General features: G+C 41.6%; 1 protein-coding gene across 1 annotated transcript in view; it reads right to left on the bottom strand.

The window, feature by feature from the left end:
- The window catches only part of GABRR1 (gamma-aminobutyric acid type A receptor subunit rho1), a 36077-nt gene extending 24778 nt beyond the window's left edge, over nucleotides 1–11299 (bottom strand). Inside the window, exon 1 of the mRNA XM_007533535.2 lies at nucleotides 10888–11299. Within this exon, the coding sequence (XP_007533597.1) occupies nucleotides 10888–11009 (122 nt within the window). The 5' untranslated portion in view covers nucleotides 11010–11299. The remainder of the gene's footprint in view (nucleotides 1–10887) is intronic.
- Between the last annotated feature and the right edge of the window lie 6011 nt (nucleotides 11300–17310).

Raw genomic sequence — 17310 nt, 5'->3', positions numbered from 1 at the left:
CATCCTTGATTCTTCCAATACCCACTCCCAGGGCAGGGAGAATAGTCTGGAATTGAAAAGCATACATTACAACTAGGTTCAAGCGTTTGGTCCTTACCCCCAAAGGGAAGCTTCATAATCAGTGAAACAATGCTGCAAATGTCTAACTCCCCCCCATTTCTCTCTGTCTCTGTAAGAAGAGAATGAAAAAAAATGGCCACCAGAAGCAGTGAAATGGTTGTACAAGCACCAGACCCCACAGATAACCCTGGTGGCAAAAACAAAAAAAAGCACATAGGTCACTCTCAAGGATAGACCTTATTTTATGCCACAAAGACAACATCAGCAAATTCAAGAGCACTGAAATCATCCCAAGCATCTTCTCAGACCAAAGTGAAATTAAACTAACACTTAACAATCAGTAAAAGATTAGTAATAGTCTCAAAATGTGGAAGCTCAACAGTACACTACAGGGTCAAAGAGGAAATAAAGGAAGAAATCAAAATATTTAGAAAGTTCAACAAAAATGAAGACACAAGCTATCAAAATATTTGGGACACAGCTTAAGGAAGTATGAGAGGGAAGTTCATAGCCATACAAGCACACATTAGGAAACAAGAAAAGGCTCAAATAAACAACCTAATTGCACACCTTAGAGACCTAGAAGAAGAGCAAAGGAACCCTAAAGCAATCAGAAAGACCGAAATAAGTAAAGTGAGGACAGAAATAAATAACACTGAAAATAAGAAAGCCATATAAAAAATCAAGGAAAGTAAATGTTGGTTCTTCAAACGAGTGAAAATTTAGACAAACCTTTAGCCAGTATATTAAAAAGATTGTTCATCATGACCAAGTGGGGTTTATCCCAGGGATGCAAGGTTGGTTTAATATATGTAAATCAATCAACGTGATCCACCACATCAATAAATGCAAGACCAAAAACCACATGGTCATATCAATAGATGCAGAGAAAACCTTTCACAAAATGCAACATCCCTTTATGATCAAAACACTACAAAAAATGGGAATAGGTGTAAAATTCCTCAAAATAGTGGAGTCTATATACAGCAAAGTCTATATATAGCCAACATCATACTCAATGGCGAAAAACTGGAAGCATTTCCCCTCAGATCAGGTACTGGACAGGGCTGCCCACTATCACCATTACTATTCAACATAGTGTTGGAAGTTCTTGCCATAGCAATCAGGCAGAAGCGAGGAATTAAAGGGATACAGACTGGAATAGAAGAAGTCAAATTCTCCCTATTTGCAGATGACATAATAGTATACATAGAAAAACTTAAGGAATCCCGCAAGAAGCTTTTAGAAATCATCAGGCAATACAGTAAGGTGTCAGGCTACAAAATTAACACACAAAAGTCAGTGGCATTCCTCTATGCAAACAGTAAGTCAGAAGAAGCTGAAATGCAGAAATCAATTCCTTTTACTATAGCAACAAAAACAATAAAATATCTAGGAATAAACATAACCAAAGAAATGAAAGACTTGTATACTGAAAATTATGAGTCACTACTCAAGGAAATTGAAAAAGACACAAAGAAGTGGAAAGATATTCCATGTTCATGGGTTGGAAGAATTAATATCATCAAAATGAATATTCTACATAGAGTCATATACAAATTTAATGCTATCCCTATCAAGATCCCAACCACACTTTTTAGGAGAATAGAATAAATGCTACAAATGTTTATCTGGAACCAGAAAAGACCTAGTATTGCCAAAAGAATCTTGAGAAGAAAGAACAGAACTGGAGGCATCACACTCCCATATCTCAAATTGCATTATAGGGTCATTGTAAACAAAACTGCTTGGTACTGGAACATGAATAGACACACTGACCAATGGAATAGAATTGAGAGCCCAGAAGTAAGCCCCACACTTATGGACATCTAATCTTTGACAAAGGTGCCCAGACTATTAAATGGGGAAAGCAGAGTCTAACAAATGGTGTTGGAAAAAATGGGTTCAAACATGCAAAAGAATGAAAGTGAACCACTATATTTCACCAAATACAAAAGTAAATTTCAAGTGGATCAAGGACTTGGATGTTAGACCACAAGCTATCAGATACTTAGAGGAAAATATTGGCAACACTCTTTTCCACATAAATTTTAAAGACATCTTCAATGGAACGAATCCAATTACAAAGAGGACTAAGACAAGCATAAACCTATGGGACTACATCAAATTTAAAAGCTTCTGCACAGCTAAAGAAACTACTACCCAAACCAAGAGACCCCTCACAGAATGGGAGAAGACCTTTACATACCATACATCAGACAAGAGGCTAATAACCAGGATATATAAAAAACTTGCAAATCTCAACAAGACAACAAATAACCCCATCCAAAAATGGGGAGAGGACATGGACAGAATATTCACCACAGAAGAGATTCAAAAGGCCAAGAAACACATGAAAAAATACTCCAAGACTCTGATTGTCAGAGAAATGCAAATAAAAACAAGAGTGAAATACCACTTCACTCCTGTGAGAATGTCATACATCAGAAAAGGTAGCAGCAACAAAAGCTGGAGAGGTTGTGGGGTCAAAGGAACCCTCCTGCACTGCTGGTGGGAATGTCAATTGGTCCAACCTCTGTGGAGAACAGTCTGGAGAACTCTCAGAAGCCTAGAAATGGACCTACCCTATGACCCTGCAATTCCTCTCCTGGGAATATATCCTAAGGAACCCAACACACCCATCCAAAAAGATCTATGTACACCCCTATGTCCTTAGCAGCACAATTTGTAATAGCCAAAACCTGGAAGCAACCCAGGCGTCCAACAACAGATGAATGGCTGAGCAAGTTGTGGTATATATACACAGTAGAATAATACTCAGCTACTCAAAAATGGTGATTTCACTATTTTCAGCCCATCTTGGGTGGAGCTTGAAGAAATCATGTTACGTAAAATAAGTCAGAAACAGAAAGATGAATATGGGATGATCTCACTCTCTGGCAGAAATTGAAAAACAAGATCAGAGGAGAAAACACAAGTAGAACCTGAACTGGAGTTGGTGTATTGAACCAAAGTAAAAGACTCTGAGATGGGTTGGGGAGAGAGTACAGGTACTGGAAAAGGATGACAGAGGACCTAGTAAGGGTTGTATTGTTATGTGGAAAACTGAGAAATGCTATGCATGTTTACAAACATGTATTCTTTGTCAAATGTAAAACGTTAATCCCCCAATAAAGGAAGGAAAAATAAAAGCAAAACAGCCTGGTGTGCCCAGCATTGGGGCACAGGTTTTATATATACCAGAGGTCCCCTTGTCTGATGCACAAAGGGGCCCAGAACCAGCCAGTGAGGATTCTGCTGCTACTAGCCAAGTAGCCAGTTCTGCCTGAGCCTCCACCTTGCTCTCTCCCACGTTCATCCTGGCTTTTCCACTCCCTCTACCTTGTGTATCATTCCTCTCACATGGTGGGTGGTAGGGCTTCAAGCTTCCTCACTTCTGCCTTTATTCTTCTCTGATCCTACCAACACCATGGAGTGAAAATCATAATTATGCCACACCCTACACTCTCACAGCAGAAGCCTAGAAATGACATATGCTGAGGCAGGGAAGTTAATAAGACAGAGAACCTGGGTTAATTTCTTGGTTATGCAGCTGGCTGGCAAACTCTACCCCACACCCCTTCAACATAAATGGGATTTCTAATCAAAGTGACCTTGGTCAGCTATCAAAGTGTCTACTACATCTGCCAACTGATTGGGCCTAACAAAATTAGCTTTCTTGATATGGAAAAGAAAATAAAAATATAGAAAAGGGAAAATAAAAAGCTTATTGCTATGAGTTGCTATGATTGAGGGTCAGCCTTGGGATATGAACCAATGAGCTGATGCTGGCACTAGTAAATACTGCTTCTGGCACTAATAAACAGTGTCCTGTTTCTCTGAGAATCCTGCAATGGTGCCACTAACAGTAAGACTCCTCTCCATCTTCCCAGCCTCAACTCCTGCTCTGACCCCACATAAAGTTGCCCAGCACACCTCTGTGTCTTTGCTCCAGCTGTCCTGTCTGTAAGTCCCTTACAACAATTCTTGTTAGCTCTTCTGACACAGACAACATCTTACACACCCAGATCAAATGTCACCTCCTCTTGAAAGATGGCCAGTCTTTCCCCCTTCCCATGGGTGCCCATACTTTTCTTCACATGCCTTCACTAGAATGGGTTCCAACCTGTGTGGCTAAGGCTTTCTGGTGAACCTTCTCACTTGGGGGGGGCTCTAGAAAGGGGGAGCTCTAGCATATCCTTGTAATCCTAGCTCCTGGCAGTGTGCAGAGCTCAGATTTGACAAGGATTAGTGCAAATTATGGAAGGAGAAGGATATACTCTAAGACATTGAACAGGCACAAAAAAGTGTGCCAAGGAGGAGAGTTCTGTAGCTCACCTTGCAGAGCACATATGTTGTCATGCCTAAGGACACTAGTTTGAACACCTAGATATCATATAAGAACACCAGTATGGGGAAGCTTCATAAGTGGTAGATCAATGCTGCCAGTGTCTCACCTTCTCACTGTCTCTCCCTATAACTGTTTCTATCTCTCTCACCTCTATAAAAATAGCCCACAGGAATAAACCTGGTGGAATATATATATATTCCCCCTATTGCCACCAAGGTTTTCATGGGGTTCAGTGCTTGTATGACGAATCTACCATTCCTGGTGAACATTTTTCCCTTTCCTTTTCTTTCTTTTTCCTTTTTATTAGAGACAGAGAGAAATTGAAAGAGGAGGGAGAAAAAGAGACAGAGAAAGAGAGAGACCTGCAGCACTGCTTCACCACTTGTCAATTTTCCCTCTGCAGGTGGGGACTAGGGTCTTGAGCCTGTGTCATGATAATGTGTGCACTCAACTGTATGTGGCACCACCTGGCCATATATATAATGCTTATGATGCTTAAAGCACTTTTGAGCTCCAGTGCCCAAAGCAGGACTAGCTTACTGGGATGGGATAGATGAGGGCTGGCAAAGCTCAGAAGCAAATCACCTAGCTGAGATTTGAAAGGTGGGGAGAGAGGGCAAAGAAGGCTCCTGAGAGAAGGTGATATCTTTGCTTCAAATGGCAGGAAGAAAGCCAGTGCTCCAGGAAAAGTTAAGAAAAGGGTGAGATGGGCTTGAGGCCATTCACATTCTCTTGGGGCCAGCTGAGAGCTCAGGAACTAGAACAGATCAATGGCTTGTCATAACTTTACAAGAACAAGAAACAGGGAGTGGAAAGTCAAATATCCAAGCAAATTATGTGCATAATGAAGTAATGACATAAGACAACACTGCAAACTTAAAAGAAAACCAGGAAGATTGTTCTCCAGGAAGAGTGTATGCCCTGCCACATATGTGGAACCCTGGCACCACATGGGAGTGCCATAGAACTGGGGACAGCTCTGCTGCTGAAGTGTCTTTCCTTTTGTTTTTCAATTGGAATGAAAAAGTTGGAGTAGCAGTTAAAGTGTACATGTGTGAGGCTCTGGTCTCTCACACACATACACACACACACACACACACACACACACCTACACAAAACTCATTCCACCACTTCAAGCCCCAACAATAACTCTGGTGACAATAAATAAATAAATAAATAAATAAATAAATGGTGTGCCTTAGACAGCTTGCTCACCATCCCCTGCAGTTTTCAGCCCCCTTGTTACCAGCATAACCCACAGAAAGAAGCCTGCCTATAAATTACCAGAACTTAGAGTCTGTATGAAATCAAACCAGTGCTTTCAAAGTCTAGGCCAGGAGATGACTAGGAGAGTAGACTGCAAGTTTAAATCACCATGAAGACCTGCATTCAATCCATGGCACCACATGGGAGCACTATGGGCAACACCAATGGGAACTCTATGCATGGGGCAACAGTTCATTTGAATGTTTTCCTCTCTCTTTCTATCTCTCTACCTCTCTAAGTAAACAAAATAAAAACATTGTACCCTTGATAATTTCATACATGTGCAAGTCCCTTGGTACATTCAATTCTTCAGAAAAAATAAAATCAACTAAAGTTTAGAAAACATAAAAATCAAACTCTCTGCTCTACTCTCCAATGGGAGACTGAGTCAACATGCTCTGCCACTCAAGGAAGACTGGTCCTGAAATGAGTGCAGCCTAGAATGTTCCTAGTTATTACCATGGACTTGCAACTCAGACTGACAGCAACTCAGAGGATACACAAGCTCCTGTGCTAAATATGAATAGATATAGGCCCTAGGTCAGATCAATGGGTTCATAGTTAATGGTATTTATATACTTTGCTCATATTTGGGAGCTGCTCTCTGCTCTCATCCAGCTTTCTAGTCCTAATCTCAACTCTGACACCATCTTCCCAGACAATACTTTCCAGATAATACACCTGCCTGTTAGCTATTGGGGTCAGGCAAAAGTTACTAAAGTCATGGGCCACATAGAACACACACCTAAAATAGATTTCCTGGCTTCTTTCCACATGAAGACTCCTAGTTTTATTTGTTCTATTCCTCTTTGTGTTCCTGTTTATTAAACAATTTGTTTTATATGTTACCACCTTTCAGCCACCAAGTTGCAGATGCTACTATGTTGCCATCCTGACCTCCCCAGGCATATGATCTCACCAATATTTCCCGGAATCTCATATCTCCAGAGCCTTACCCCACTAAGGAAAGATAGAATAGACTGGGGGTCATGAGCTGGGGCCCTATTCGAGGAGTCCTGAGATTCCCAAACAGACATGATGGGCCTAGACCTCGAATAAATCCCTCTCTCCATTGTTACTGGTCATTCCTATCAGGAACAACACAATAGACCCCTTTGTGGGCCCCCATAGGACCTTGCCTTCAACTTGGATCAACAATGGTAGAGAATGTTCCATCCTCCGAAGGGAGGCTGGACAATATACTCTATGCTACAACTGAGGAAGATGGGTCCTGATATTCGGGCAGCTTGGAACATTGCTACTTATGACCACAGAATATGAACTCAGATCTACAGGGATGCAGAGGTCACATAGGCTCCTAAGCTGAATCTAGGCCCCAGATCACATCAAATCAATAGGGTTTATAGTCAACAATATTTATACACCTTTCCCATATTTGGGAGCTACTCTCTTCCCTGATCCAGCTTTCTGGTCCTTCTGCCAGACATGACATCACCTCCCCAGACAATAATTAGGATCTACCTGCATATCAGATTTCAGGCTCAGAGAAAACAAACAAACAAACAAACAAACAAAAACACCAGGATAGCCACAGACCCTTTGGAATATAACTAAAATATACCTACTAACTATCTACAAAATGGAGGGCCCCCCCAACTCTTCATCTGCACTATTCCAGCCTTTAGGTCCATCATTAGTCAATGATTTGCTTGGCTTTGTATGTTAACTCTCTTTTCAACCACCAGGTTCCAGATGTTAGTATGATGCCAACCAGACTTCCCTAGACAGACAACCCCATCAGTGTGTCCTGGAGCTCTGCTTCCCCAGAGCTCTTCTCCACTAGGGAAAGAGAGAGATAGTCTGGGAGTATGGATTGACCTGTTAACGCCCATGTTCAGTGGGGAAACAGTTACAGAAGCCAGACCTTCCACCTTCGATACCCCATAAAGAATTATGGCCCGTACTCCCAAAGTGGGATAAAGAATAGTGAAGCTGGGGGCTGGGCGGTAGCACAGCGGGTTAAGCGCACATGGTGCAAAGTACAAGGGCAGGAGTATGGATCCTGGTTTGAGCTCCTAGCTCCCCACTTGCAGGGGGGTCACTTCGCAAGCGGTGAAGCAGGCCTGCAGGTGTCTATTTTCTCCTCCTCTCTGTCTTCCCCTCCTCTCTTGACTTCTCTCTGTCCTATCCAACAACAGAAGCTATAACAACAATAACAACTACAACAAGGGTAACAAAATGGCCTCCAGGAGCCGTGGATTCATAGTGCAGGCACCGAACCCCAGCAATAACACTGGAGGCAAAAAAAAAAATAGGGAAGCTTTTAGGGGGCTGGCGGTAGCGAACAGGGTTAAGTGCACATGGCGCAAAGCCCAAGGACCAGCGGAAGAACTCCATTCAAGCCCCCAACTCCCCACCTGCAGGGGAGTCGCTTCACAAGCGGTGAAGCAGGTCTTCAGGTGTCAATCTTTCTCTCCCCCTCTTTGTCTTCCCCACCTCTCTCTATTTCTCTCTGTCCTATCCAACAATAACATCAACAACAATAATAATATCTACAAAAACAATAAAAATAACAAGGGCAACAAAAGGGAATAAATAAATATTTTTTTAAAATTTTTTTAAAATCAAACTTAACCTGCCTGGTAGGGAGGTATATATTGGGTCCAGCATTCTACAAAGTAATTCAGTCTAATACTTTACTTCTTAATAAGATGGAGAAAAGAGAGGAGGAAGAGGAAGAAGAGTGAACCAGAGCATCATTCTGGCATATTCCATGTCACAAATCAAACTCTAGACCTCATGCTTGAGAGTCCAATGCTTTATCCACTGAACTACTTTCCAAAGTGCCATAAACAACTATTATTATGTGCAAAGTTAGTCATATGGAATACTTATAATAACAAAAATGAAGCAACTAAATGTCCATAAATAAAGGATTGATTGAACATTAATATACTCACTATGCATTATCATGCAGCCACTGAAATGATGATTTTGGATTTCAGATAAGTAAACATGTAGACAAAATCATATCAAATACAAGATTATAAAATTATATGCATTGAATAATGAGCTAATTGTTTATGAGAAAAAAAGTACTATGGAGTCTACTGTATGATTTCATGATTACATGAACTAGTTAAAGCAAAAATAAGTTTTTGGATTGTAAGATAAATTAGTGGTTACTAGAAAGGAAGGAAGAATATGGGGATCACTAAGTTAGGATAAGAGGTACAGCTGTAAGTAGTAAAGGACAGAATTGAGCCTTCAGTAGAGAACTGAATACAACTGAATACAAGATACTCTCCCCACTCCACTTTTTAGTTCAAATAATGGTTATATATGTTTTTCATGAGAAGGGAAAAAAGTTTCTTTTAAGAATTTTTGAAAAGAAGATAAATTTCAGACTTCTTATTATGGATGTTTACTATTTGGTTGCCACTTGGGAAAGAGGCTAAGAAGTTTGTGATAACAACCAACAGGGCCCATTATTATTGATTTTGGTCATAAGCACATTGAGTTTCAGGAACCTCTATGACTCACCATTCCACAAATGCTACTGTTTTCCCAAACAACTTCTGCCTCTGACAGGAGCAGAGCAGATGGCTCACGCACAGCTTTCTCTCAGTTCCCAGGGCTCACCATGACCTTGGGATATTTCAGCTCCCAGCTTGGGGATGCCACTAAACTGGCTTGAAACAAGTGCTGCGAACCACAGCTGGCTAATCCAGAGCACATAAATAAGGGAGTTCACAGCAGAATAACCGTGTGTATAAACAACTGGCCCTCCCACTATGTTCCCAACTTCTGCCAGCTGCCTTTCCTTTCAAATTAATAGATAGTTCTGACCTCAATTCGTTTCTACATCCAGAGATAGAAAAAAAAAAAAAGCAAGCTGAAGTTCAAGTTGGATCTTCAGTTGAAAAGGAACTGAGAGGCAAGAATACTGTTATTACTCCATTTCCAGGTCCATCAAGAGCTGGATTAACTGGTATCTAAATATATTGTTTTATTGATCAGGTTCTAAAAAGTAGGTATACAGATATGCACTTAGATTACCAGAACTATCATCAGAGCCACGTGGTGAGGCCAAAGGGGCAGCAGGACTTTAAATTCCTTTTATGTGCCCAGGTTGAAACAACCAGGGCTGCACATACCTTGGTAGCAACCAGCAGGCAGCTGGTCAACCAGCAGATCCATCCTGTACCCTCCCAATTTCCTAGTATGCAATAATCTAATGATCCTGGAGCTATGTAGTGGTACACCTGGTAGAGCACACATGCTACAATCCACAAGGGCCCAGATCCAAGCCTGCAGAGGGAGAAACTTCACGGGAGGTGAAGTAGTATTAAAGATCTCTCTCTTTCTCTCTCTCTCTCCCTCACTCTCTATTCCCCCCTTCTCTGCTCAATTTCTCTATCTCTACCAAATAAAATCAATCAATAAGGGGCCAGGTGGTGGCACACCTGGTTGAGTGCACACATTACAGTGTGCAAGGGCCTGGGTTCTAGCCCCTGGTCCTCACCTGCAGAGGAAAAGCTTCACAAATGGCGACGTAGGACTGCAGGTTTATCTCTGTCTCTTTCCCTCGCTATTTCCTCCATCCCATCTCAATTTCTCTCTATCTCTATCTAATAAATAACTAAATGAAAAAGAAAACAATAATAAATCAAACAAATACTTTAAAATAGTAATAATCTAATGATCCTTCTAGCTAGCAATTTGAATAAAGTTGCTTTGCTTTCTGTTACCAGAATCTTAAAAGGATTCTACAAAATCTAGCAGAAATAATTGGGATAGACATTCTCACTAGTTAGAGATCCTATTGGTTGAGAATCAGCATATTTGTTCCAACCTAGGATGCAGACTTCAAATAACTGTCTTTATATTTTTTTCTATGTGCATATAGTCTTTCATCCAAGATCTATCTTTCACTTGGGACAATTCATAAGAACTTAAGAACATATGATAATCAAATAATGATAATCAAATATATATTCTCATATAGGATATGCCAAATTAGCATCATTTAATTTTTATTAGTGATTTAACATTGTGTTATAAAACTGTCAGTAAAGTTAACATTATTTAAAAAGGAAAACAGTATTCTGATTTCCTAAAAGGAAGAGAAGCAGAAGAAAGGAGGGAAAGGGCAGCCACACAAAACGATGCATTAAATTCCAGAGCAATATGTAAGCTTGTACGACACACTTTGTCTCTAAACCCTGTAGTCCTTAAAGTCCACTCACCTGCCTTTCTTAGACATCTCGTGAACTTCTCTTCCTGGCCAATGTACTCTGCTCTCAGTGGCCCAGACCCATGCCCACCACAGCAGGAAGATGCCAACTTTCATATTGTGCACAGTCAACATAAGTTTGCAAATAGCCACACAGTTCTCTCTCAAAAAAAAAAAAAAAAGCAAAAAGGAAAAGGATGCTCTTTTTCTCTCTTAAGACATTATTGGTCTGTTCATTGTTAGAAGGATATATACTCATGAGGAAAAAACAAATCAAGCTAAAAAAAAAAAAAAACCCACCCAACCCACATAGTATCCAATCTGGAGAGCAGGAGAAAGCAATTTCCACTAAACCTACAAATCCTCCTACGTCAGATGTTAGGGATTTTCAGAACTGAGGTTGAAGTCCCTGTCAATTATTTTATCCGGTGAAAATTAGTCCATCATCAGATACAGTGACTCTGTGAGTAACAATCTATGATTTCTGGTCCAGTGACAAGAAGGAAGGGGGAGGGGCCCCAGCCAGGTCCAAAATGAGAAATAGCAAGGGGCTGAGCCAATTCATATGAGATGTCAATGAGCTCCTAGCTGGATCTATTTTAAACTCCAGCCATCATCATTTGCTTGCTGAGGGATGGATTTGCTAGCTCTGTCCTCCCCTCCCTCCCTTTCCAATTAACAGTCCATGGGACCTCAAGACTCCCCATCTGAACAGGGGTCTGTATTGATGTGAGGCTAGAGGAGGTGGGAGTAGAAGCTTTTTGTTTTACACAGAATGACTAGGTTTCCTTGCCAGAATGAAGACAACATCAGGAACTTCGAGCAATTGACTCTTTAAAGCTTGGTTGATGTGACTTGAGTAATTTGGAGTGCATGTTAGTAAGCTGGGTCAGGATTTCTAACTCTTGTTATGGTTGTAAAGCAATTTCATAAAGCTCATAAACAGAAATTAATACATAGGACTGAAAGAATTGAAGTATGAAAAAAATCTGAGATTATTTGGAACATGGCTGATTTGTATTAATGTTGCTCCTTAATGTGTAAGAAGGCCCTTTTAGGGAGTCGGGCAGTAGCGCAGGGCGAAGCGCCAGGACCAACCTAGGGATCCTGGTTCCAGCTCCCCACCTTCATAGGCAGTGAAGCAAGTCTGAAAATGTCTTTTTCTCCCCCTCTTTGTCTTCCCCTCCTCTCTCCATTTCTCTCTGTCCTATCTAACAATGACAACATCAATAGCAACATCAGTAATAACCACAACAACAATAAAGCAACAAGGGCAACAAAAGGGAAAATAAATAAATAAATATTTAAAAATTTTATAAAGAAGGCCATTTTACGTTCTTCTCACCCTGTCATTCAAATGACTTTGTAAATTCTGTGAAATTGTAAACTGAAACATTCTAAAAGCTATGAATTTCACTGACACAATTTTTTTCTTTGAAAAAATGTATGTATGTATAGTACTGAGAATCAGAACATCACTCTAGTACATGTGATGCCAGGAATCAAACTTAGGACCCCATGTTTACCCACTTTGCTACCTCTTGAGTCTCCTGACACAATTTCCCTGTTTGAAATTCAGAAACTCTTAGCTAGTCTTTACTTTTCATTGCAGTATGGTTATTTACATGGGTTCATAAAGAACCTGTCATTCTATAAGATGGATGGAACTGAAGGTGATTATGCTAAGTGTAATAATTAAAGTGTTTAAAGATAACTATCAGATGGTTTCGCTCATGTGTTAAATATAGATAACTAAAGCAAACTAACTTGCACATACAAAAAAAAATAGCCAAACTTTTTCTTAAGCTTTGTGAGAATTGTGGTGGTGATCAAGGATGGGGTGGGAGGGGGGATGTAGGGGGGTGGGAGGACCACAGGATTTTTGTCATGGGTATGTTAACTTGCACATACCATGTGTGGATATGAAACTATTATCCTGAAATCTTTTAATTATGTAAACCACTGCTAAGTCACTAATAACAAATTTTATTTATTTATTGGATAGAGACAGAAAGAAATCAAAATGGAAGGGACAGGTAGAGAGAGAGAAACCTGCAGCCTTTATTCACCACTCTCAGAACTTCTCCCCTACAGGTGGGGACTGGAGATTTAAACCTAGGTGCATTGTACCATGTGTACTCATCCAAGTGTGTCACTGCCCAACCCTAATAACAAAAGAATAAAGCAAAAAGAGTTGTCCTCCTTGGGACTGATGGAATGTTCGTATGCTTCTAGTTCTGCTTCTGGGATCCCTTCTGTTACATTGCTTGACGTTGTGATCTATTTACATGGTCATTCTGTTACATTGGTTTGGTCTCACTCCCCCTGCCTCTGGGAGATTTTGGTTTAGTCCTTGCTAGTTTGTGCTTCTTCCTTCTCCCCGCCCCCTATCCTACGTACTTCCTTGGTTCCTGACTCTTCTGCCAGAGGAGAGAGAAGAAAGATAGAGAAGGACAAGATTGTGATTAGAGATAGATTAGATTGCGCTGTGTTCCATGCCAATAAAGAAATACTGCTCTCCACTCAGCCATAAGTCCCTGGTTGTCTGTCTCCCACCTGCAAAGCTAGCCCAGCATACTGGTGCCCTGAACTGGGACTGACATATGGCACAACAAAGTGGGACCTAACTTGCCCATCCCCCAGATAAGTGAAGACGTTTGGCTACCTATCCACTATGGGCTGCTTTTCTACTTATGAAGAGGTTTCCAAAGGCCTCTGCCCTTTCTTCATGAGACAGTTTCTCTGTCTCTGGAACACTTTGCTCTTCACACTCTGGTTTTCGCCCACCACTGGCCTGCTGGAGCCTGCTCGCCGCCACGTGACATGGGTGCTGGGCGCTGGCTCCCTCTGCACTGCTCGGCCACTGGGAGCAGGGCGGTGGGCATGGCGGGCAGAGCTGCAGCCTATCCTAGCCCTCGCCCCGAGGCACCTCGCCGGGGCACCTCGGCCAGCGCCTTCTGCACGGCTGGCCCACCCACCCTCCTGCTATGATGTCTGGGCAGATCCTGGACCACCTGGGGACTGCGGGCTCCCTGCCGGGACTGGTCCCCTGGCTGAGATACCCAGCTTGGCTCTGAAGGCAGAGGAGCTAGAATATGCAGACATCCGTGCAGTGATCGCACCCCTGCAATTCCTGGAGGTGAAATTGGACAAGAGGCCACCGCTGGATAACGCACCCCCTGAACAACTAAGACAGTACAGATCTAAAATTGTGTTTAAAATGACATGTCTTTGTAACAAAAGTTTTTCTCCTTGTGTATTGAAGACCATGTTTATATGTATGTTTGAAGTTTGTTAAACATTAACTTTAAGGTTATAAATGTAACTTTAAGGCTACATGCTTACCAGGCAAAGTTAAATGAAAAAAGTTTTCAACATAATTCTCATAAAGGTAAAATTAACTTACATTTAAAGTCTGAGGTAAAAATTAGTTAAAAATCAATATATTTTAACTAATTTGGTCTAAAAAAAACCGGCTCACACCTAGGGTGTGGCTTCATCTTGTATGCATGTAACAAAAGGTAAAAAAAGACATTACTGATATAATGCTCTCAAATGCCTTCTCATTTAGAGGTAGAACCAGCCCAAATGCCTCAAATGCCTTCTCATTTAGAGGTAGAACCAGCCCAGGCATAAGATAGATTGCACAATGGTTATGCTAATGATTCTCATGCCTCAGGCTCTAACAATGGTTCTTTGCCTTACCACATTTTATTGTGCTTAAATTGATTAAGGAGGCTTAAAATGAAATGAGAAAGACCTTCCAAATTTATAACGATACTTAAACCAATTATAAACCAATTATAAACCAATCGATTATAGTAAAATTCTAACTTGTTACAAGTTGTTTTTTTTTCACAAATAAGTGAATTGCAGCTGTCAAGTTCTCTACAGAAAAGCAGAATTCCAGCAGCTGACCTTCATCATGCAACATTTCACTCCATGCATTTCTTCCGTGGACATCTGCTTTGGACTGGCACTTTTATCAGACTTACTGGTACAGCTCTTGGAAACTACAGCAGCTTCCCTTTATGCTGCTGGGTTCCTCAAAGACTGACTGCAGGCAGCTGCCTTGGGACTCAGTAGACAATACCCCCCCACTTGCTAGGTAATGCCTACAGAGACAGGAAACGCCCCAGAGGCAAGAGAAGCCCACAGAGGCAGGAAATGTCCTTTAGCTTGATAAGCCTTGCCCACAGAGGCAAGAAACGCCCCCCTCAGGCCTTCCCTTGGCATCACACTGGTTCTGTTCTTGTTGCTCTTTTATTTGTTTTTCCATGTCTTGTGCCAGTTTTTTTTTTAAATGCCTGTATGATATAGGTTTCTGTTCACCCCACACTCCTGATACTATGGTCAATTAGTTAAAAAGAAAAGGGGGAATTGTTGGTATGCTTCTAGTTCTGCTTCTGGGATCCCTTCTGTTACACTGCTTGACGTTGTGGTCTATTTACATGGTCATTCTCTTACATTGGTTTGGTCTCATTCCCCCTGCCTCCGGGAGATTTTGGTTTAGTCCTTGCTAGTTCGTGCTTCTTCCTTCTCCCTGCCCCCTATCCTACATACTTCCTTGGTTCCTGACTCTTCCACCAAGGAGAGAGAGGCAGGACAGAATTGGGTTGTGATTAGATTAGATTAGTTTTTTGAATCATTCGCTCATGAATAAAGAAATACTGCTTCTCCACTCAGCCATGTGTCCCTGGTCATCTGTCTCCCACCCGCAAAGCTAGCCCGGCATACTGGTGCCCTGAACTGGGACTGACAATGGAATAAATACAAAGTCCAATACTACCCATGAAACAGAATAAAGTCTTAAGTCTAATCCTAAACCTGACAATTTCAGTGGTGTCTTTCAAACAAATGAGAGAAACAATATAAAAAGAAATTTCCAGTAAGAAAAGGTTACACACACACACACACACACACACACACAGTGATGTATTGCACCGAAGTAAAGGACTCTGGGGTTGGGGGGCGGAGTGTTCAGGTTCTAGAATATGATGGCAGAGAAGGACCTAGGTGAATATTATTTACTGGATAGAGGCAGCTAGAAATCAAGAGGGGAAGAGAAGACAGAGTGGGAGAGAGACACCTGCAACACTGCTTCACCACTCACAAGCTTCCCCCCTACAGGTGGGAGTTGGGGGCTCAAACCCAGGTCCTTGCACATTGTAATATGTGTGTTCAACCAGGTGCACCACCACCTGGCCACAAGGAGATTGCTTTTAATAATGCCTGGGCCTCTTTCAATCAGCTGACATATCTTAAGAGCAAAAGTGAGGTTTCACAAAAGAAAAAAACTGAACTTTAAGGCTACATTTTAAGTTCCTGCCCAAGAGTTCTAGCTTACTGGCCTACCCTACTACTCTGGAAAATCATGTAAATAAGTGACGCATTGAATAATTTGGGTAGTAAGGTCAGTCAGACATGCAGAGGACTCAATAAGTATATTAAGTCCACAGGGAGGGCTAGAGAGACAGTATAATGGCCTGGGGTGGGGAGAGGAGACATGATTTAGGTGGTAGATGTAGTCACATGCATGTGTGTGAAACTCCACCCCTGAAATCTTAAAATTCTGTCAACTACTGTTTAAACCCTAAAATTGCAAATAAAAATAAAGAGAAATGAGGACAACTATAAAGATAAAGAGAGAGAGAGAGAGAGACCACAGCACCTAAAGTCCTTTCAATGCTGTAGAGGCTGAGCTTGAACCTGGGTTGAAGTACACTATCCAAGTGAGTTGTTCCAACACCACTCCCAAGTCCTCCCGCATGCACTTTTTTCCTCCAATTAGATTTAATAATGGTGTACAGGATTATAAAACTACAGGACTATAGTTCTACACCACACTCATCACTGAAATTCTGTAACCTCCCCTCCCCCCAACAGTAATCATAGTTTTCACAAAGTCTTAGAGACAGTTTGATAACATTTTTCCTCTCTTTTTTTTAATTTATTTTTTATTTAAGAAAGGATAAATTAACAAAACCATAGGGTAGGAGGGGTACAATTCCACACAATTCCCACCACCCAATCTCCATATCCCATCCCCTCCCCTGATAGCTTTCTCATTCTCTATCCCTCTGGGAGCATGGACCCAGGGTCTTTGTGGGTTGCAGAAGGTGGAAGGTCTGGCTTCTGTAACTGCTTCCCCGCTGAACATGGACGTTGACTGGTCAGTCCATACTTCCAATCTGCCTCTCTCTTTCCCTAGTAGGGTGGGTCTCTGGGGAAGCAGAGCTCCAGGATACATTGGTGCCAGGGAAGCCTGGCCAGCATCCTGATGGCATCTGGAACCTGGTGGCTGAAAAGAGAGTTAACATACAAAGCCAAACAAATTGTTGAGCAATCATGGACCCAAAGCTTGGAATAGTGGAGAGGAAGTATTGGGGGGCGTGCTCACTGCAAACTCTAGAGTACTTCTGCTTTCAGGTATATA

The sequence above is a fragment of the Erinaceus europaeus genome, chromosome 13 (genome assembly GCF_950295315.1).
Source record: "Erinaceus europaeus chromosome 13, mEriEur2.1, whole genome shotgun sequence".
NCBI lineage: Eukaryota > Metazoa > Chordata > Mammalia > Eulipotyphla > Erinaceidae > Erinaceus > Erinaceus europaeus.
The sequence above is the reverse complement of the archived record's forward strand: the minus strand, read 5'-3'. Positions and strand labels throughout refer to the sequence as shown.